This window comes from Pundamilia nyererei, unplaced genomic scaffold (assembly GCF_000239375.1).
Source record: "Pundamilia nyererei isolate P.nyererei 1_Seehausen unplaced genomic scaffold, PunNye1.0 scaffold00362, whole genome shotgun sequence".
Lineage (NCBI taxonomy): Eukaryota > Metazoa > Chordata > Actinopteri > Cichliformes > Cichlidae > Pundamilia > Pundamilia nyererei.
In genome coordinates, this window is record NW_005187763.1 from 161,204 (window position 1) to 183,286 (window position 22,083).

Consider the following 22,083-nt stretch of genomic DNA (forward strand, 5'->3'; position numbering starts at 1 on the left):
AAAAAAATGTAAAAAAAACAAACAATAAATACATTTTTGTTTATATAGCTCCCAAATCCCAACAATAATCACCTCATGCTTCTTTATCTTGCAAGGTAATGGAGAGAAAACCTCAAGAGTCAGACGACTATCTACAAGCGAGCACTTGGTGACAGTGGAAAAGAAAAACTCTCTATTAACAGGAAGAAAGCTCCAGCAGAAGCAGTAGGCATTTGTCGTGACTGATTGGTGTAGAGGGGAGGCCAAGCAGAAAAACCTATTGTTTGCTTGCAATAAAAATGCAAATATCACCATCACCCGAGGTTCCGGGTGATGGTTGGTGTTGTGGTTAGCACTGCCACTTCACAATATAAGCTTCCAGGATCAAACCCATTTTCTTCACACCTAAGCAGAAGAAAACTGATGGATGGACAGTATCAGCCCAGAGCTGATGCATCCCCAGTCGAGATGGAGCTCCACGAGGAAAAACAAAGGACCACAACACAAAACTTTGCTATAAAATCTCACAAAACATGGCACCAGTGCTGTTTGTCTCCATTAGTTAATTTCCGAGTGATTTCCCACGTTCTGCCTCTGGTGCTCTCTCCTCGAGCCATGAGAAACAGAAATATGTGCTCCATCACTCCCACTGTGTGAGGGTGTTTTGGCTGCCAAGTGAAGAAATGTGAAGCAAATTCCTCATCTCCAGCGCCAGCCTTTACGCAATACATGATTCACTCCAGAGGCAAATATTGTGAATCGACTCACCTTTTTCTGCAAGTGTAAATCCTGCTCACCCATTTTCACCTGACCCACGTGCACATACTCTATACTGTATGTGAATATATAGATATATATGTACGGTATGTCTGCATGCATGTGTGCAGAAACCCCTGGTTTACAAAGTCTGCTTGAGTTTCAGCTGTTACCCCTTAAAACAGGGTTAGCACAGCTTCCCTCTATAATTGTGAGACTAGGAGTGTGTGTGTGGGCGGGAAACTAATCTGCAGGACAATAACAAGACCAGGCTTTATCAAGTGCCTTAGCAACTGCAGTATGCCTTTTTCTTGTGTGTGTGTGAAAGATCATGAACAGAAGATTAGTGGGTATATTTTAGATAAGGACAAATAATTTGACACTAGTGGGTCAGTTTTTTTTTCTTTGTTTCTTCTGTTTTTTGGTGTTTGCAAACCTGTCAGAACAAGCAACGCCTGCTTCTGACCGCTTTCTGAAGAGTTCACATGCAGAACTTTGAGCAGCTGATGTTAATGTGTACATTGGAGGATCCCAACCTTTAGACTGGAGTCTCATGTTGCCATTTCTTTCAGCGGATGGATGCACAGGTGACACGCCAGTCAGCACATAAATATTAAAACCGGGCCCTGCGTCCAAAGGTGCTCTGTGTTGACAGCAATTTAAAGAAAGGGGTGGAACAGCTTGGCCCAAAACGCCGCTCCGCGCTGGCTCTCCAAGCCACCTCCCGTGCACCGTTAGGGTGATGCATTTTTGTGTGTGAGAAAGTGAGAGATGGAATAAGAATGAAAAAAGGGAGCAAGAGAAGGGACTGCAGCTCAGCTTCACTGCCTGCTCAGCATGAGCTATTTTTAGATCCAGAGAAACAAAGACGCAGAATCGCCTTTCATCCCCCCCACACACACACACACCCACCCATCCACCCCCCTGTTAGCATGTTATTTCACCTCCAAATGTGGTGCTTGAAGACAGCCTGCACTTTGTAGCTATGTTTAGATATAACCTCGAATAAATACAAACGCCTTTCCATCTGCCCTTGAGCATTTTTCCCCCTCATCCTGCTATATCTATGCACAAATTCTTCCTGCTGTCTTACTGTACACGCAGAAGGGACCATTATTTTTAAGGACCAAATCCAAGGCCAGGGTATAATTACAGCAGCAAGCATGTGAGCTGAGTGGCAGGAAGGAGCTCTGTGGTTCTTCTGGGAGGTTGTCTTGTGTTACACTGTACAGTGTACACTGTTAATCAGCTGGACGATGCAGAGAAAGTCAAGTAGTGAGCAGTGACAGTATCAGATCTTGTGCTATAACTGAAAAGGGCAGACGTTCGCTCAATCGCTCAAAACCAAACGGGATGAGGAGAGATTGCAGTCAAGATGGCTCATCAGCTAGGGTCGGTGAAGTAAAATCCACCATCTGGTCAGGCTGTTGAGGAAATTACTGTTTAAAGGGAAGTGGTAAAAACAGGTTAAAAACCCTCCCAAAAAACTCTACAGATTTAATCTGCAAATTGTGTTTTATTTTCAAGCTTAAAAAAAGCATTTGTGTACAAAATCTCTACTCATGGTTACTTGAAACCGTAAAAGCCTTATAAAATACATCACATGTGATTACATCACTCAAGATTTAGAAATTTCGCAGATTAAAGTCTGAGCGAATGTTTGCTCTCACTCTTTATTTCTTGCTATCTTTAGTCTTTATTTTTTAAGTGGATTTAAATGTCATTTTTGCTTTTAATGAAGAGAGACAGAAGTTTAAAAAGCAATAAGATTCCCCCGTATAGAATAAAAGCAGGGATATCCCAGCGATGTGGTTTGCCTGATCAGCATGATCTTTTCACACACGTAATAATAAATATATCCCTACAAAAAATAAATAAATCACACTTTAACACCCATGTCTCCACCAGAGTGAAAGCATCACCCCTCATAATGAATTGAGTTACACGTTTAATGTTCAATCAGTGGATGGAGAGCCACCTCCACGTTTATCTTTTTCCACTTTTTGAGCTTGCAGAGACACCTTGTGGCCACAATGTACCTGCAACTTCTTTTTTTTGTCTTGTCACAGCATTTGACTTTGAATTTGCCTAAACGTCCTGTAAATGGGGAAGCACTATGGTGCAGTGTGTAGCACTGTTGTCTTACAGCAAGGGTTCAAATCCACCATCTGTGTGGTTTTTGCATATCCAACCCGTATCTGTGTGGTTTTTATCCAGGCGCTCCAGCTTCCTCCCACAGTCACAAAGACATGCAGTCAGTGGTTAACTGTGATTGTAATAGGTGTGAATGTGAGTGTGAGTGGTTGTCTGTCTCTGAGCGTTAGCCATGTAACAGACTAGTGACCTCTCCAGGGTGTAGCCTGCCCCTGAACTGGATAAAGGAAAGTAAATGGATATAGACATATGTACAACATAAGGCCAGAAGCGTTTGAAGTAACTGCTGCGCACAAACATAGTAACAGGCCCAGTCAGAGGTCCGATCATTGTGCTGCCCAACACATTTTAAGGCATTGTAAAGGGAACTCAAATTACTGACCCAGGTATGGCAGGCATCCTGTTCACTTGGGGGTAAGAGTTTAAATAAGAGGTAGCCAGCTGCTGTCCCCAGGAGCCTGGGCAGCATTTGGAAGAGCTTCTGCTGACAGTTGTACACCAAAGACTGGATTATCACAACAAGCCCCCCCACCACGAGCGACAAAAGGTAGGACTTCACAGAATTGACATGTTATCGCTGCGGTTTCAATTCAGCATAAGCTAATTCAAAAGCTGGGGCTTACTTCACTTCGGCTGTGAAAAGAAAGAGATTATCACGGACACCGGGGGAGAAACACAGGCCATGTGTGCTTAAAAAAAGAACCGGCACACAGCGGAAAGCTGACATTTAGCACAAAACGGATACAAAAGAGTTTGAATCTTTTACAGATCTGGTGCATGTGCTATTTATTTCTAAGCGATCAGATTTAGATGCAGTGCATTGACCTGTTGAATGGAGCACACTGTGATTTTCCTCCTGGAGTGACCTAATGAATCATATGTTTTTTACTCAGTCGGAGGAACAGCGCTGCAACCTTCACAACTGCTGCAATAATAAATAGCTGATTTAGTTAACATGCAGCTCACTTTCCCCTGCATATTATACAGCATTACTCTGTGGCCCTCGGTAAAGCGCTTTGTTATACTGTTCCTATGTGGGCTGCTGAGGGGCAGGACCAGCACTGGGACACATGATGGGAAAGCAATAATCACTGGAAGGACAACATGAACAAACCTTTGTTGTCATCTCTTCACTGCCTCCGTTTTGTGCACCTTTGCAATCGTTCTAAATCTCTCTTTTCTCATTTTTTATTTTTTGGTCACTTGTGTTTCTTTTTTGTGGCTCCACAATTACGCGAGCTACCACGTGCCATCTCTGTTCACTATCATTCAGTCTCGCTCGCGCTCACGAGATTGAAGCGAGGCAGCTGGATGAAACATGAACTAAGGACACACCCGTGAAAACATGAGGGGACGCTGGCTGATCGTATCGGCCTCTGGCTCAGGATGTTCATTAAAATGATAACAGGAAAGTGTGAACAATACGTTCCTGCTGCTGTAAGCATTTCCACACCAGCACTCGGTGCTGGAAAATCTCTTCAAGCACGCAAAAACTGTCACCCTGCAGAGCTTTGTGGGGTTGGACAGTATGCAGACTAAGTAGACTTTAAAAAAAAATAAGCAGAGACATGAAGAAATTCATGTTTTTCGAAACTGTCGACAGGCTCTTTGAGCCTCTAACACTATTTCACTGCAGTTTGAGACATTTCACATAAATAGCACATTTCCAGACATCTCTAGAAATGTATTTGAGTTAACATCACTTTTAAATAAACCTCATCAGCTGCATTTTTGGTTAGCCTCACTTACCAGCGAGAACAGTCGAGGCCCATTCCTCACAGGCTGTTGTGCTGCCAGTGTAAATCAAACCTGCACTGAGCACAAGGCTCAGCTGCCAACACGTTTACAGCTTTCAAAGCCTTTAAAATGTTTTGCTTGACAGTTAAGTAGACACATGGAGTTAGGGGGTCTCTCTCTGAAATTGTGTGTGCGGGTGTCCACGTTTAGCTGAAATCAATACAGTTATGCACCGAGCTTGAGGCCCTCGAGGGGCAACGGCAGGGTGTGTGTGTGTGGGGGGCTGGTTAAAAGTAATAAGACACAGCGTAAAATTTGTGTGAGTGACTCCCTTTGTTGTGGGGATGCATGCAAATTCGTGTGGAGTGTTTGGAGAGAAGCGCATTTTGTTGATAACATTAATGGTTTCCTTCAGATGTCTTGTGTCACACCGGAGCTGTCTCTCAGCTACATTTCCCCTAAGCAGCTGGGAATGTGATACAACAAGGAAATTACTCATCTAGGAGGAACTTGCTGGCTTGTTTTCTAACTATTCTGGTCCCAGCATTCTGGCAGGGTTGTTATCCCCTCACAAACAAAAAAGAAAAAAAAAGAAAGAAAAGAAAGAGGCCGTGTTCATTCTGCTTCCATTTTGAGCCTTGAATGAAGCTAATGTTTTCTTTGGAGGGCTGTTGGGGCGTAAATAGAAGCTTTTTCTAAATAAATTCCAGCCTGCGGAGGAACTGATTTTTGATTTTCAAATAAAAGCAGTGACAATATGGGAAATTCACCCCAAGTTACAGCGTGCACATGCAGTCTTAATAGTGTTTTAAGAACTTAAAGATGACCAATTACTCCTAATGTCTCAGGTGCTTATTCAATTACATGAAAGCTAATGATATTAAAGAAGCTGTACGTACAGCGGCATTGAATGCTGCATGTTTTCTTGCAGTGGTAGGACCTGTGGAGGAGGCCCATGCAAGGTGTTGCTCTTGTGTCTCAATAGGTGCAAATGACTTTGTGTTGACAGTGTTCAGAAAACAGCAGGTAGGGTTTTTTTTTTTCTTTTCACGTGTGCCACGTCAGCATTAACGCCTTTCATCAGTGGCAGTCCGTCATCTTGTAGAATTCTTTGTGTTCAAAATGAGATGTTTACCTGGCGGGGCGTGCCATATCAAGTGCAGCATAATGAGGAACTGTTGTTCGAGGGCTATTTGAAGTAGTGTTTACTTTATCCGGAACGTAGTGCGTTTTGACAGCCAATATGCACCAGAGGTAAAGCGTGATTTGCGATTCTCACGTCTTACAAATCTCCCTTGGAACCACCGACTCGGGATTTGTGCTCTGTTTAGGTCACAGTGGTTCTTAACCTGGGTTCGATCGAACCCTAGGGGTTCGGTGAGTCGGTCTCAGGGGTTCGGCAGAGCCTCCACCGTGACATGCACGGCTCATTTTGTGCACCAATAAAAAAAACATATCTATGTCTTGAATTTGAAAAAAATCATATTTCATTTTTCACTAAAGAGGGGTTCAGTGAATGCGCATATGAAACTGGTGGGGTTCGGTACCTCCAACAAGGTTAAGAACCACTGGTTTAGGATCTTAAAAATAAAACCGGCTGCACTCTTTCACAGGTCTTTCCAGCAGCCTTTCCATTCTGCTTCATCAGACACAGGCGGACGTGCATCACCATCATTGTCGTCGCCAGGAAAGATGTTCTTTGTGGCAGGGGCCAGAAATACAGCAGGATCGGGAAGAGGAAATGAAAGGAGGTAACAGATTCTCATCATTTCAGGCTTGAAAAAGTATGAAATGTCAAGAGGACTTCGATTGCCAAAAGTATTTCAGCTACAGCTTTAAAAAAAAAACTTAACTCCTTCTAATTTTCCATCATCAGGACAATTTACCAGAAATTTCGAGAGGTAGATATATTGGACAAGAAGAAGACGGTGACCGCTCTGAAGCCCGGAGAAGATCGGGCTATTCTTCTGGGACTTGGGATGATCCTCTCTTCAGTCATGATGTACTTTGTCCTGGGTATCACCATATTGCGGTCCTATGCAGACAGGTAGAGGCCTGCTAGTGTTTGGAGGAGGCGGCTCTGATATTTCTTTCAGAAACATGTTTTATTCATCAGATGTGCTTGTTGGCAAACTGTTTCTTTGCTCGTTCAAGCGGGAAAAATGCAAAAATGAATACTTTATGAAACCAGATCTCCAGGATCAGATTACACTTTCCAAACTGAGCTCGTTTCATGGCATAACATCCCGAATGCTGTCTTTCTTTCCTCTTCTTCTCTTTTGTTGTCGTAATAAATTGGATCTTCCTTTAAATGTCAACACAGCGTGTGGACGGAGGAGGGTGTGTGTATTGTTCTCAACTCCACGGTCACAGCAGACATGAACTGTTCCTACAGCTGTGGGTCAGACTGCTGGAGGATATCCAGATACCCTTGCCTGCAGGTCTATGTGAGCGTCAATAACACAGGCCGTGTCAGCCGTTTATCTCACAATGAAGAGACCCGTGATGCCAGCTCTGAAGTGAGTACGGTGCCAGAGAGAAAATACTGGGAATTACTGAACTGTTTCAAATGTTGACAATGGCTGTCAGATGTTGGCCCGGCGATAGATGCCCAATTCAGAAATGTCAGATAGCGTGTTGTGAAATAAAACAAAAGTAGCTCTGAGTGCCAAAAAACAAAAAAGTATGACTGGCTGATTGCCCTCTGGATGACCTCTGTGTCCCTCACTCCTGTCCTTGCAGTGTTTCTATGTGCCCAGGTGTCAGAAGGACAGCACAGCCATGCACGCCATGATTTTGAACATTTCTGAGCGACTGAAGGCGAACCAGCAGGTCCCGTGTTACTACGACCCCAGCGAGCAGCAGGAGATGACTCTCTTGATTCGCCTGTACGATCACAGCGCCGTCTTCCACTCACTGCTCTGGCCGTCTTGCACGCTCGCAGGAGGGGCCCTAATCATCATGATGGTGAAGCTAACGCAGTACCTCTCCAGACTGTGTGAAGAGATAGGGAAGCTCAAGACATGAAAAAATCAAAATAAACCAAGAAATTGATGGTTTGTGAGGGACGCACGACATAAAGGAATTGCTGGGAACCAAATGAATGTTTTGTTGCATCTCGCAAACCGTTCTCTTCAGCTGAGACATTCAGAGCAGCTGATTTTCACCTCAGAGCAAGTGTATAAATGTGAATGAACTGTCAGCTGTATAAAGATCTGAGCGCGGTTGGGAAGATGTTAAAGCATGGTAAAAATGTCTGAGAGTGCTTGTTTACAAGTGTTACATACCCGACGAAAACGAATCAATATTTGAACCGATGGAGAAAAACATCGCTGTCTGAGCAGAAGTGTCTGTGGCTGATGATGTCGAACAATGTGACAATGATAGGAAAGCATTTTGATAAACATGTGCCGCTTCTTCTTTTGTTCATCGGTTGTCCAGTTTCTTCAGATTTTTTAAGGCTACACTCCACAGCATGCCATGATAAGTGAAGTTTTCAGCTAATAGTTTTTTTGTTGGTTGTATTGTTTTACGCCTGTCAAACTGTGTTTGGCAACTAAAGAAATGGGAGCAAATTGTGTGTTTTTGTGACAGACTGCTAGTAACAACATGGCAGCGCTGCCAGGTTGTCTGTTCTGTGGTGAATGATTCATAGATGTTATGTGGCTTAACAAACAAATAGAACATTGTTTTGAAAATGTTCATGTACAAGGACTGGACTGAAAATGAGTGAAAAATCAGAGACATCATGACACAGCGTACATGTGCACTGACTCAGCCTACCAGACTAAATAAATTGATTTCGTATTCCAGGATCACAATTTTTATTGATTACATCTCTATAACAATTTTCTATTTGAAATTACATCTTACATTGTGAAAGTTCGCTGGCTGTGTCTGGCTTGTAACTGTAACAAATGATCAATCCCTCAGCATTTACAAGGTAGAAAACAAATACAGATGCACCTCTGCTAAATGTTCACAGCTTTTTTATAATGAAAGAGAACCTGATTTTTAAAACCTGCATCACAAACACAGGCGGCTGCCTGACTGCATATCCATATGCTTGAATATGGCTTCTTCAATTATCAATTTTTCAAAGTTTTAAGCTGCTCACACTCTAATCACTCAGTAATGTTGACCATTTAATCTATTCCTTTGCTTATTGAATATAGACTGTTTGTTTTACAGATACTCGAGAAATGTGTGGAAATATAATGCCCTGAGTGTACATATATAATTAAATAAAATAGTGCTGCAATCGTATTTTGTAGGCTTGTTCACTTCACGTTTCTATAAAGGGTTTGGACTCTGCATGTGCAATCTGATAGCTTTTCTTTGGAGACATTACATTTCAAGAAAACAGCGAGCAGGCAGTTTCCCGTCAATTCCCCAGTCTTATCTCATGACAAACTCCTCCACCAGCTCGGTCAGTGTGGGAAGGCGGTCCGAGACGATGAGCCTGTTAGCATCCCTCGAACAGGCTAGCTGTGTGGAGCTAGCGTGTTACCAAGCAGTGCAGTATATTTTCGGGACGGCACGATGACGAACAACAAGAAGTGTTATAGACTTACTCCACTACAGAATATTGACAACCTCGGTGGGAGCTAGGGACGTGTTTCCTTCTGAAAAGCGGCACTGTCCCGACCACCCCGTGTCACTCTTCGGATGGACTAAAGTAGCGCGGCTGCTTGGGAGTTCTGGAGCGGATGGGATTTACTCAGCTAGCCGCGGCTAATGATTGAGCAGTCCGACTAGCTTTACGGCTAACCGGTTGCCGTTAGCTGACACAGGTAAACCTAACATGTTAATTTTGTTGTTGTTTTGTTTTTTTGCAGTGTGTTTAGTTTTGCTGTTGATCGATAAAGCTATCCAGTTACTCACACAACACTGTTCACTCTTACCCTTTAATTACATTAGGGCCAGCGTGAAAATAGCGTGTGCATGAGGAGAGGTCTTCATACTGTATATGACATTGATCTTCTTGGTGAACTTGGCTAGCGTGGCTAGCTAGCTCATCAAAGAAACATTATCTAAAGTTAAACCACCAGACAGCAGTACACATCCAACCAGTCAATGTGTATGTCAAGCTCAAGGCTTAGCTGTGTTAGCCGTGATAAACCAATATACGGGGAAATTTGCTAGCTAACAAGTTTGTTTACATGATTCTCAAAGACCTTTTGAGTCCACAGCCCTGCATCAGTTCATTTCTGTCCACTTTAACTTGAGCTAATTCAACACCAGCTGACACATGTGGTCGATTTTGCGCATCTGATGAGTTGACAATTTTTGTTATCATTGGATCAGTTTGTAACGTCAAGTTGTTGGCATATGTTGTGCTGCCGCTCTTGTGCTAACCGAGCCAAAGAAACATCTGTTATATAAGTAGCACACAAATACTAAAGAGTGACACTACAGGTATTCTACAATTATTTTTGTTCGCAATTCTTCTAAAATTCTTCATAATCAGTTAAAGTTTGATGTTTCCAACTCCCTTGGATATAGTTACATTTTTGTATATCCTGTCACTGAGAAGCAGCTGCCATAACTGTAGTGAAATATTTACCACAGGCGTAATTCTGCTCCTTTCTGTTTCTCAGTTGGTCGAAATTGCTCATCTGGTAATTACTGGGCTCAGAATAGAGAGGATCTGCTGGCGAAGCCATGGCTCCCAGACCATCATCGGGAGAACTATGGGGGATGCACTTGATGCCCCCCAGCATTCTAGTGGACTGCCTTCTGCCAAATGGCATGATTCTCACGTTGGAGTGCCTCCGGGAGGCCACACTTACTACAGTCAAGCATGAGCTTTTCAAAGAGGCCAGGAAGTACCCTCTCTACCATCTGCTGCAGGAGGAGAGCTCCTACATCTTTGTTAGTGTCACCCAGGAAGCAGAGCGGGAGGAGTTTTATGATGAGACCAGGAGGTTATGTGATCTTAGGCTTTTCCAGGCCTTCCTCAAGGTTATTGAGCCAGTAGGCAACAGAGAAGAGAAGATTCTCAACAGAGAGATAGGTACAGTTCCTGAGTTACTATGCAGTTAAAAACAGCCCGTATTTATTTGGTTATACTGTGTGTTATATACACTGTATTGTGTTGTCGTTGGCTCTCCTTTTTAATACATAATAACAAAACGCAATTGCTTTTTTTCCCTTTCAGGTTTTGCTATTGGTATGCCTATATGTGAGTTTGATTTGGTGAAAGACCCTGAGGTGCAGGACTTCAGAAGGAACATTTTAAACGTTTGCAAAGAAGCCGTGGACCTCAGAGACAGCAACGGACCCCACAGCAGAGCATTGTACGTCTACCCTCCCAATGTTGAATCCTCAGCAGAGCTTCCCAGGCACATCTATAGCAAGCTAGACAAAGGTGAGGCATTTTACTCCGAGGTGGGCAGCACCCCTCACTGTGCTGGAACTGTTTTGCCAATGCTTTTGCCCTCCGTTTCATCTGTTACTTTATTTCCCTCAGGTCAAATCATTGTGGTCATTTGGGTCATTGTTTCGCCCACCAATGACAAACAGAAGTACACCCTGAAGATCAATCATGATTATGTACCAGAGCAAGTGATTGCAGAAGCCATTCGGAAGAAGACGCGCAGCATGCTGCTCTCCCAGGAGCAGTTAAAGATGTGTGTGCAGGAGTATCAGGGAAAGTACATCCTCAAAGTCTGCGGCTGTGATGAGTACTTACTGGAGAAATACCCTCTGAGTCAGTACAAGGTAATCTAATTAAATCTTAGCTTAGCTGCAGCTGATTCTATTGTACTTAGAGGGGGAGAGACAGATCCACCTCGCATCAAATTATCATCCAACACAAATGTGTTCGACACTTAGGGCATGAAATTAAATTTCTGAGGAAATGTTCGGCCAGTCAAGTGTGCACGTTCGAGAAAAGCCCCACACACATCACACAAGTACAAAGTGCTGAGTGCGTCAGTTATTGCTGAGCTGCAATTATAAATTCTTGGAATTTACATTTTGATAGGCCCAGATGTGTACGAATGGCTTCAAAATGTCAAAATGACACGAGCGGCATCAAAATGTCACAATCGCATCTACTTCAAAATGTCACTTTTATCTGTCCTCAACAGTATGTGCGCAGCTGTATCATGCTGGGAAGAATGCCTAACCTGATGCTAATGTCAAAAGACAGCCTGTATTCCCAACTGCCCATGGATTTCTTCACCATGCCGTCATATGCAAGGCGAATATCTACAGCAACACCCTACATGAATGGGGAAACAGCCACCAAGAATCTGTGGACTATCAACGGAACGCTAAGGATTAAGATACTGTGCGCCACTTATGTCAATGTCAACATCAGAGACATTGACAAGGTACAACTGCAGTACATTGTTGTCATCTTGTTTTTCTTTAAAGCTCATCTGGCTTGTTTCTCATTTGAGTAAAATTTATTCTGACTGTAATATTCCATCTCAGTAGCTTGGAGATTATTAAAAGATGTTGCACTGCGTCTAGCCGTCTCTCTCAGTCAGAAATGTGCTGAAAGAAATCGTTATCGCTTAGATTACTTTATAAATCTTTTGATTTGTTGCTGATCTAGATCTACGTCAGGACTGGGATATACCATGGTGGAGAGCAGCTGTGCGACAATGTCAACACACTACGTGTGCCGTGCTCAAACCCCAGGTTGTGCATAATCAAAGTGTTTTGTACTCTAAGATTTTACTGAGCTTTGTGGCACTAATGTGACTGATTCATATCTGTGGTTATGTTCCTGTTTGTGGCAGGTGGAACGAGTGGCTGACTTACGACATGTACATTCCAGAAGTCCCCAGAGCTGCCCGACTCTGCCTCTCCATTTGCTCTGTCAAAGGACGGAAGGGAGCTAAAGAGGTTAGCACTGAAATGTCAGCATTTTATATTAAAATCTTCAAGGTATTGTCGTAAAATTCGCATATTTTCTTTTTAAAAAATCCCGAAATTGAATCAGTCACGGCACAGTAAGTGAAGTTGGCCCTTATAATGGTCCAGTAGCCAAAGATGGTTGTTGACAGTAAGGCATTGTTAGAAATTAATCTTTCATCAACTGCTTCTAGGACCTGTGTTCGCCAGTCAGCCAACTGGAATGCAACTACAACTCATGCCCCGATCTACTCGACACGGGCACTTGTTAAAAAACACAAACCGAATTGATGGAAGTAAAATGTGCCAAAAACAATGTTTGGGATGCCAACCAAGAAAAAAATGTAGCTGATCTTTTAAAATGACATGCTCTTTAACTATGATCGTGTCTGTGCCAAGGAGGGTGTAGCAGAGAAAGAAACAGCGTCGATGTTGCGTTGGTGTGTCATAGCCTGTGATTCAGTAGGCATTGTCAATCACGCAATCATGCATCGAACTCGACTGGTTTATTCTATCCGTGTCTCATCGTGTGACTTACAAGGGTTGAAAAACAGCCTCAAAAATGGTCTTTGCTCCTCTTGAATCAAACCTTTAATATGGAGAGTGAATAACAGCCTAATATAAACCAATCAGTGCCTCAGATGTTATCGAAACTGTTCTCAAAATGATTCTCAGCACCTCCACTGAATTTGGTGCAACAGAAATGATGAAGCACATTAATCTTAGCTATTGTGTTTTTCTCGTACCATCTCATTAGCCACAGAGTGGTTGTTTTGTTTAGTTTTCCCCCTCCGGGGTGAAAGAGGCCACGATTTAACACCTTGTTGATTTTGGCCAACAAGTGTGTTTTAATATTACAGCAAGCACTCGTGGAGAAATTATTCTGTCAGAAATGTATCAAAAGCACAAGTGGTGTATCTGCCCGACAGCCAAACAAACTAGCATGGTTTTAATTAAGAAGTCAATCAGTAATTGGCCCTTTTCCCAGCAGACCAGCAGCAGATGCGATTAAGTTTCATGGTGCGCGTGGTTTAAATGGATTTCCATACAGGAGCAGGGCAGGAGTTGGAGCTGTGCAGTCTGCCTGCTGCAGCTCTTTTTTTCTCTTCTTGTGGTTTTTTGTTAAAAACCATGTTTCTATTAACAGTTATGATCAGCCAAACCAATGATGCACATGTACTTTGGACATTTTATTATCGTCTTACCTGTTCTTACTTTATTATCACCAACTTCCCTGTTTGTTTTTATTCCACTGCACCTGTCTGCTCCGTATCCACCAGCTGTTGCCTTGCTGATGATTTTCACATGGATCCTTTTTACTCGTTTCCTGTAGGAACACTGTCCCCTCGCCTGGGGCAACATTAACCTGTTTGACTACACCCACACACTAGTAGCAGGGAAGATGGCTCTCAACCTGTGGCCTGTCCCACATGGCCTGGAAGACCTGCTCAACCCTATCGGTGTCACGGGCTCCAACCCTAACAAGGCAAGTGGCAAAACTTTCTTTGTTGTTTGCACTTCCAGTGTTTCTCTGTTCTGTATATACAAACATGTTGATAATAGTAGCATTGTATCTTTAATTTGCATAAACCCGAATGGATCAGGATGCAGTTTATAAACACTTGAGTTTTTGCCAGCATCTGAAGCTTTTCACATACACGCATTATGCATAATAATAACTTTTAAGCCTCGTGACCCAGTTATAGCAAAGCTGGCGACACCTTGTACAGTTTCAGTAATGCAGCAGCTGCTGCTTAAGCTGCTCGATTTAAGCAACCAAGCTCCTTATCCCAATTAATTAATTACTCATTGACACGGGCGCCTTAATTTGATTACAATAAACACCTTGAATGACCTTTTCCCCTCTTTACCGTTTTCTAAACATACAGGAAACCCCATGTCTGGAGCTGGAGTTTGACCATTACAGCTCCGCTGTCAAGTTTCCTGATATGTCTACCATTGAGGATCATGCAAACTGGAACATATCCAGAGAGCTTGGCTTTAATTACTGCCACACTGGTTTGGTAAGAGTAAACACGTGTTTGTTGGTTTCTGTTTTGCTTTGCTGGTCAGATACATGAACACATTATCTGACGTGATTTTCATTGAAGAGCTGCCACATCATAGTTCATGTGCACTCCACACAGAAAGTATGGGGGCCTATAAGGTTTATTTTTCTGTTAAATATATACACAGTTAGACATGGGCATTTCTAATAATAAGGTCATTTTCTTCGCCTCTTGGCTCTGTGATGTGATTGAGAGAGGATATCCCTAATAATGTCATCTCAGGGACTCAATCAGGTGCAGCCAATCAGAAGAAAGGTTTTCCTTAAAGGGAGAGGAGCTGAAACGGATCGTTTTAGACAAAGGATGAACCGATGGGCCTCACCAAGGCTCAGTACAAGATAGACTTAGACTATTTTGAACTGTGAATCATGCAGAGTCACTATAGCAAATGTGGAGCTGGAAATGAGAATAATCATCCCGCTGTTATATGACAAGTGGCTCTAGAACCGACTCTGACCTCCTTGGTTTGTTTTGCTAAACTGTGTTATTTTGGTGTCATAGAGTAACAGACTGGCACGGGACAACCCCCTGACTGACGGCGACAATGAGCAGCTACGGCAAGTGTGTAACAGAGACCCGCTTTCTGAAATCACTGAGCAGGAGAAGGACTTCCTGTGGAGACACAGGTAATGATGTGTGCTGGTATGCTTTTATAAAGGGCTTTTGAGCTAGTACCCACTCGGGGCGACTCGTCTTTACTCTGCTTCAGTCTTTTTCCATTACAATTGAATAGCACCTAATGTGCCGACATCATTTGTATGCAACACAACAATGGAGGATGTAGAGGAGAGGGTACACCTGAAGCTCAGTGTATGGCTTTTTCTCAGACTGGGGTAGCACGATTTTGTTTTTTGTGCAGCCGTTGCCGGCTCTCACGACGCCACTGTCCAGTCTAATCAGTGGCATGCAGCCTGTTGATGTCACGTTTTCAGATTGACTCAGTTCGCTTGGATCCCTGGAAGAGTAGGCAATACAATACACCACCAGTACCACCTAATGGAAAACTCTAATGACAAAATGAGCAGTAGGACGAGTAGCTGCTAGATTTGTACACAGAAGTCTTTAATGCTGATGGTGGAAAAAGTTATAACTTATTTGTTTTGTCACCAATTTTATTTTAGACATGACTGCATCAATATGCCAGAGATCCTTCCCAAGATCCTCCTGGCTGTGAAGTGGAACTCCAGAGATGAGGTTGCACAGGTGAGTGCGGGGTTTCTACAGCTCATACACCTTGATATCACTTTTTAACAGTGATTGAATATGCTTACTCAAGTTCTCGACCTGTTTTTGCACATGAGCCACAGCATGACTTTTCTAGACCCAGCAGGGCTTGATGCGAGAACCTAAATGTCATACTCAGATGGATTGAACTCGAGCAGTCTTCACCCTGCCAGCTCCCTAGTACAAAGTCTGTGTGATGTCAGATTGAGCCAGTGTGAGAATAGAGCAGGCAGGCTGGAGATTTCACGGGGAGTGAGTGAGTGTAATGTGTCCTGCCTCCTTCAGCAGCTACCTAGGGAACACTACACACCTAAATCTATAGGAGAACTTTGCAGTGGTGAGAATACAACTCTGACACAGAGAATCTGTTGTCTGCAACATGTATGAAGGGGCAACTTCTCATAGTCCTTATACAGCTGTGTATTACAGGGTTGTTCAAAATCTGTGTTCTGTATTTAGCTGCCTTTTCTCATTTCAGATGTATTGCCTTCTAAAGGACTGGCCTGCTATCAAACCAGAACAAGCCATGGAGTTGTTGGATTGCAACTTCCCCGATCCTATGGTCAGAGAGTTTGCTGTGAAGTGCCTTGAGAAATACCTAACTGATGACAAACTCTCCCAGTATCTCATTCAGCTGGTTCAGGTGTGTTTAGATCAAACTAAGCCGCGGGAGCCATTTTCATTCTGCCATGTTTTGCTGATGAGTCACATGTTTTGCTTGATGGACTGAAGGTATTTTCAATATATTCTCTGTGGCCGTGTCTTAGGTTCTGAAGTACGAGCAGTACCTTGATAACCCACTCGCACGGTTCCTGCTGAAAAAGGCGTTAACCAATCAGAGGATAGGACATTTCTTCTTCTGGCATTTAAAGTGAGTTTATTTAAAAGGATTTTCTTTCAGGAAGTTGGAACTGTTTGTAAGCGAAAGGTTAAAGTCTTGTTTGAGTGTTTGGCCTCGGGTACGGATGAATTTAAAAAACATACTTTGAAGATGCCTCACATTGGTTTATGTTTTAGGATTTCCAGGGAGGCAGAGCGTATTTTCTTTGGGACAGAACCTCTTAAACTTTTTTTCTTTCCTTGTTTTTAATGCGTGAAGGTCAGAGATGCACAACAAGACAGTGAGCCAGCGGTTTGGTCTGCTTCTGGAGTCCTACTGCCGGGCCTGTGGCATGTATCTGAAGCACTTGAGCAGACAGGTGGAGGCCATGGAGAAGCTCATCAATCTCACTGACCTCCTCAAACAGGAGAAAAAAGATGAGGCTCAGAAGGTAGTCTGACAGCTGGCAGCTGTTTTGAATGTGATCCACTGAATCGTTTGGTTTAATCTTGACAACATCTGGACCGGCCTGGCCGCAGGGACACCACATTAGAGTGCAGTGATAGAATTTGGAGCTTTGCTTTTTCTCTCCTTTTTTCCCTCTTAATTGCTTGTAGTAAAATATTCAGCCACACTGGCATAAAATATTTCATCTTTTTAAAAAGCTTTTTGTAATCACTCATTCAGTGTATTTTTTGTTATCATTATTATTATTATTATTATTATTATTATTATTTTGCTTTTGGGTCTTTATGACATCAGTGAGAGTGAAAAACCTCAATCATCTCAGAAACATAGATAACAGAAGCCCCACCCACCTGCTGTTCCAATTTTCTGTTTGTGAGGGGTAGCCAATCAGAAGAAGGGATGCTGGACTTAATCAGCAACCTCCTCGTTTAAGACAGAGGATGACCCGAGGGACTCCACAAAGGCTCAGCATGAAATAAACAAGGATTATTTTAAACTGTGACTCATGCAGAGCAAACCCAGAACAGTCAAATGAAAATATTTCATTGAAATGAGAACAATGGGTCTCTTATCCTTATAGTACTAGTTCCAGTTAAATATGGAACTTAAGGTTAGTAGTCGTTAGTAGTTAGTGAACTTAATATGTAGCTACAGGCTATAAAAATGTTTTGCTACTAGTTGCTATGCCAGTCACAGGGGTTAGCTTGGATGGCTTGGTCATGTATTAAACCAGTGTGAAATGCCCAGTGCCCATCCAATCTAAATCTACCTGGTGCTTCTTAGATGGTTCAGCATGGCCACCAGAGGGTGTATGTCATTGCCTGAAAGCCCTCAGTGAAGGAGCATTACCTCATTGTGAGAGATTTTGCTGAAGAGAAGCAGCAGAAAGTTGACTGTGATTGCTGCATATGAACTTAGGCCAGCCCGTTTATCCAGTTGCTCAGCACCTGAGGAAACTAACTGTCACATTTGTTTAATCCCCCCTAAGGTTCAAATGAAGTTTCTGGTGGAGCAGATGAAAAGACCTGACTACATGGATGCACTGCAAAGCTTCACCTCTCCGCTGAATCCGGCACATCAGCTGGGAAACCTCCGGTACTTCAGCACTCTTATCTAACGCAGTCCGCTCAAATGGTTGGCATTTGATTTTTATTCCCCCTGCAGGTGATGCTTTCGCCCTCTCCTCTCCGAGGCTTGAAGTATTACCAGATGTAATAAGAGCTGAACAGTTTGGTTCATATCAAGCACATTAGGACCATTATGAACTGAATGCTTGTACAGCTCTGTTGCTGTGATGAACACAACCACAATTACAGAGGGCTTTCCTCCTTTCCTTTTATATACATGTATGTGTATTTTTCCTGCTAAAACATATCCATGTCTTTACTTTAGCCTGGAGGAATGCAGGATGATGTCGTCAGCAAAGAGACCTCTGTGGCTTAACTGGGAAAACCCAGATATGATGTCGGAGCTGCTCTTTCAGAACAATGAAATCATCTTCAAAAATGGAGATGGTGAGTTGTGCCTCTACCTCCGCCTGTCTGTCCTCTCCTCAGCGCTGACATTCTCAGCACACACACACACACACACAGACCTGCCGAGCATGCGCACAGTTCAGCCTGCGCTGCGTCGTTTCATGCTACATAAATACAACTATAACTGCGCTCTTAACGCAGAACTCAGAAGGAGCAGTGCTCGTATTTGACCCCCGCTTCACGGCAGCAGGTTGTGCTTTTTTGCTGCAGCGTCTGTGACCAACATGACTTTGAAAGCTCTGCTCCATAATGCATCATGGAGTTGATCAAAGCAGCTCAGCAGCTCATATTCACCTCACCGTTATCCACCTCCTTGTCTCTTTTTGCCTCTGCAGATCTGAGGCAGGACATGCTGACGCTACAGATCATTAGGATAATGGAGAACATCTGGCAGAACCAAGGCCTTGATCTCAGGTAGGCTCCTCACTTCGTCATGACAGCAGGGATGCAGGTACCCATTAACAGGCACCGGACCTTTCATGTTCTGCGAGCCATACTTGAATGCAGATTAGCAGGCAGACCCTGCCAGCCACCTCACGTCATTTAATATAAAGTCCATCAGTGCTGTCTTGATATATATATATTTTTTTCTTTATTTATTCTTGCCTCTCTTGTTTTCTACGCTTCCTCTTCCAGGATGCTGCCCTATGGCTGTTTGTCTATCGGCGACTGCGTGGGTTTGATCGAGGTGGTGAGGAACTCTCACACTATCATGCAGATCCAGTGTAAAGGAGGCCTAAAGGGGGCGCTGCAGTTCAACAGCCACACTCTACATCAGTGGCTCAAGGATAAGAACAAGGGAGAGATGTGAGCTCAGTAGAGATGTTAATTAATGTTAATTATTAATGCCAAGCCTTTTTTTTCTATTTCTACTTCCTTTGTGACGACATCTGCATAAATTTCCTAGACTGCCTCAAATGATTTTGCTTTTTTTATTTTATTTTATTTTTTTGCCGTCTCAGGTACGACCAGGCCATCGATCTGTTCACACGGTCGTGCGCAGGCTACTGTGTAGCTACATTTATCCTGGGCATAGGAGATAGGCACAACAGCAACATCATGGTTAAAGATGATGGGCAGGTAATGATTACAGCCGCTTCTCTTTCTGAGTTAAACGTCATCTCTATACTTTAGATTTTTTGGTTTATCCTTTATAATTTAATGCGTCATATTTTCTGTGTTCTCAGCTGTTCCACATAGACTTTGGTCACTTCCTTGACCACAAAAAGAAGAAGTTTGGGTACAAGAGGGAGCGCGTCCCCTTTGTGCTCACACAGGACTTTTTGATTGTTATTAGCAAAGGAACGCAAGAGTGCACCAAAACGAGGGAGTTTGAAAGGTAATGCTTCACCCACAGCGACGCTGAAAGGGTGGATGAGGTGCTTTTTGAGTCGTCTTTTTAAACTTTTTTGTTACAACAAATGACTCAGCAAAGCAACTAGTCTGTGTAAAAATAAAAATCTGAAGGTGTTAGGAGAGAAACGGAAGAAGTAAATAAATATAAATCAAATGGTAGGCACCACAGGCTTGTAGCAAAGACAAAAGATCAGACAGTCAAGCCGTGACAGATGTGGCCGCTAGTGATCTTATTGTAAACACACACCAAAGGTTTTCTGTCACTGATGAGATCTGAGAGCAACAAAGTGACTGAAGAGTTTGTGAAACAAAGATCCGGAGCCCAGATTCTCATAAACTGTTTCCTGGCGGAATGACGCAAGCTGCTCAAATGTTCCATAGAAATTCTGGATCAGGTTTGTCATTTATCCAAGACATGGAAATGTTTTTCCTTGCAGCGTATGCAAGGATGTAGTCTAATGAAGCTGATGTCCGCAATATTGTTCCAAATTGGATGTCCTGAAAGAGATAAGGGGTCCATGTTCAAAGACTCTCCCAGTATCTTTTGCACCTCCTGCAAAAATGTCTAGGGAATGAATTTTTGGACACAGCCAATCACAGTGTGAATAGGTTCTAATTGAGGTCTTGCACTTCAAATGTAAGAAAGTCGATGATTCTTCTGTTGTCTTTGACTGCACACAGTGCCAGATTTAAAATAGCAGCAGTCTCTGGTGGGTAACTGGGGTGGGTAACAGAACTTGACCCTGCTCGTTTTGCGTCCCTCTTCAGATTCCAGGAGATGTGCTACAAAGCGTACCTGGCAATCCGGCAGCACGCCAACCTCTTCATCAACCTCTTCTCCATGATGCTGGGCTCGGGAATGCCTGAGCTGCAGTCGTTCGACGACATCGCTTACATCAGGAAGACCCTGGCCCTGGACAAGTCGGAGCAGGAGGCCCTGGACTACTTCATGAAGCAGATGAACGACGCTCACCACGGCGGCTGGACTACCAAGATGGACTGGATCTTCCACACGATTCGCCAGCATGCCATGAACTGAGGAAAGAATGGTGGCAGCAGCAGGACACGAAGAACCACAAGAACAAAAAAAAATAAGCAAGTTGTTTCCCCTAACACACTAAGGCCTGGTGAATATTTCTGCCAGTGCTTGACTCTGAAACTTTGCCTGCCAGCGAGACTCAAAACGAGCACGCTCAGAAGAAATGCCTAAATGCTCCTTTTCCTTACAGACGTCTGAAATTTCTCTCCCTGCATTATGAACTTAAGAAGGTGGAGTTAAATTTCACCTGTTGTCTTCATAGGAGCTAAGCTAGCGTGGACCTGGACAGTATTGGCCTTTATGTGAACCAAGTATAGACAGGTTACATTTTATCTTTTTATTTTCAAAGCTTCTACAACCATCAACATTAAGAGAGGAACTTCATGAAGTGATACACGATGAGCACAGCTAGCTTTTTATAAAGAGAGATTGAAACCGAATTATTTCAACTACCTATTTTTGAACTGATGAAGGCGGGGCCAGGTGAAAATGGGGCTGTTGTTGCAGCCGGGCAGCTCACCTGCCAGGTACTCTCAGAATTTTCCAATAAGATTATATAAACACTGAACAAACCTCAAAGTTTTTTGGGAAAACCTCAACTAAGCATTTAACACTATTTGAAGAAATTGCAATGATGACCTATTTGTAACCTACCCGTGTACAAATCATGTCCCGTCATATAAGTGACTTTTTGTACAGCAGTATATCCATATACTTGTATGCATTTGGTGCACATATTCCTTTTTGAATCTATTCTCTACTGAGCCAAAGTACTACATGCATAACTCCACTAGTCAGCAGTCTTATTGTTAAAAACAAACAAACCCCCCTAAATAATCACTACTATTCCAAGTCTTGTGTGTACTCTTAGCACTGATGTCTGCAGTATTTGTTTTTTCTTGTCTGTCAGTATTAGTTTGTGTCACATGTAGAGGCACAAACGTGTCATCTATTCAGTGCACATGGACCCGAGAAAACCTTTCTGATGACCAGCTGGTTAGGGTTCGTCTTTCCTTTTCTTTTCTTTTTTGGATGCACCGAAATATGAATTTGGCCAAAAGCGTTTTTTGGTTTTTT

The 22,083-nt window shown here is 43.1% G+C and overlaps 2 protein-coding genes across 2 annotated transcripts; both read left to right on the forward strand.

Annotated features, from left to right (window-relative positions):
* The first annotated feature begins 5,869 nt into the window (after nucleotides 1-5,869).
* kcnmb2a (potassium large conductance calcium-activated channel, subfamily M, beta member 2a) lies at nucleotides 5,870-7,689 on the forward strand. Its single transcript, XM_005752501.2, has 5 exons — nucleotides 5,870-5,880; nucleotides 6,240-6,377; nucleotides 6,503-6,673; nucleotides 6,950-7,145; nucleotides 7,369-7,689. Exons 1-5 carry the CDS (start codon nucleotides 5,870-5,872, stop codon nucleotides 7,651-7,653), a joined length of 801 nt encoding a protein of 266 aa, XP_005752558.2. The 3' UTR covers nucleotides 7,654-7,689.
* Nucleotides 7,690-9,031: 1,342 nt separating this feature from the next.
* LOC102203517 (phosphatidylinositol 4,5-bisphosphate 3-kinase catalytic subunit alpha isoform) lies at nucleotides 9,032-21,858 on the forward strand. The gene is made up of 21 exons (XM_005752483.1): nucleotides 9,032-9,419; nucleotides 10,227-10,642; nucleotides 10,787-10,996; nucleotides 11,099-11,349; nucleotides 11,721-11,966; nucleotides 12,194-12,279; nucleotides 12,381-12,486; nucleotides 13,829-13,981; nucleotides 14,385-14,519; nucleotides 15,066-15,190; nucleotides 15,686-15,767; nucleotides 16,267-16,431; nucleotides 16,556-16,659; nucleotides 16,888-17,059; nucleotides 18,065-18,171; nucleotides 18,469-18,590; nucleotides 18,947-19,025; nucleotides 19,248-19,418; nucleotides 19,574-19,691; nucleotides 19,799-19,950; nucleotides 20,736-21,858. The coding sequence occupies exons 2-21, from the start codon at nucleotides 10,291-10,293 to the stop codon at nucleotides 21,004-21,006; spliced, it is 3,207 nt and encodes a 1,068-aa protein (XP_005752540.1). The 5' UTR covers nucleotides 9,032-9,419; nucleotides 10,227-10,290; the 3' UTR covers nucleotides 21,007-21,858.
* The last annotated feature ends 225 nt before the right edge of the window (nucleotides 21,859-22,083 follow it).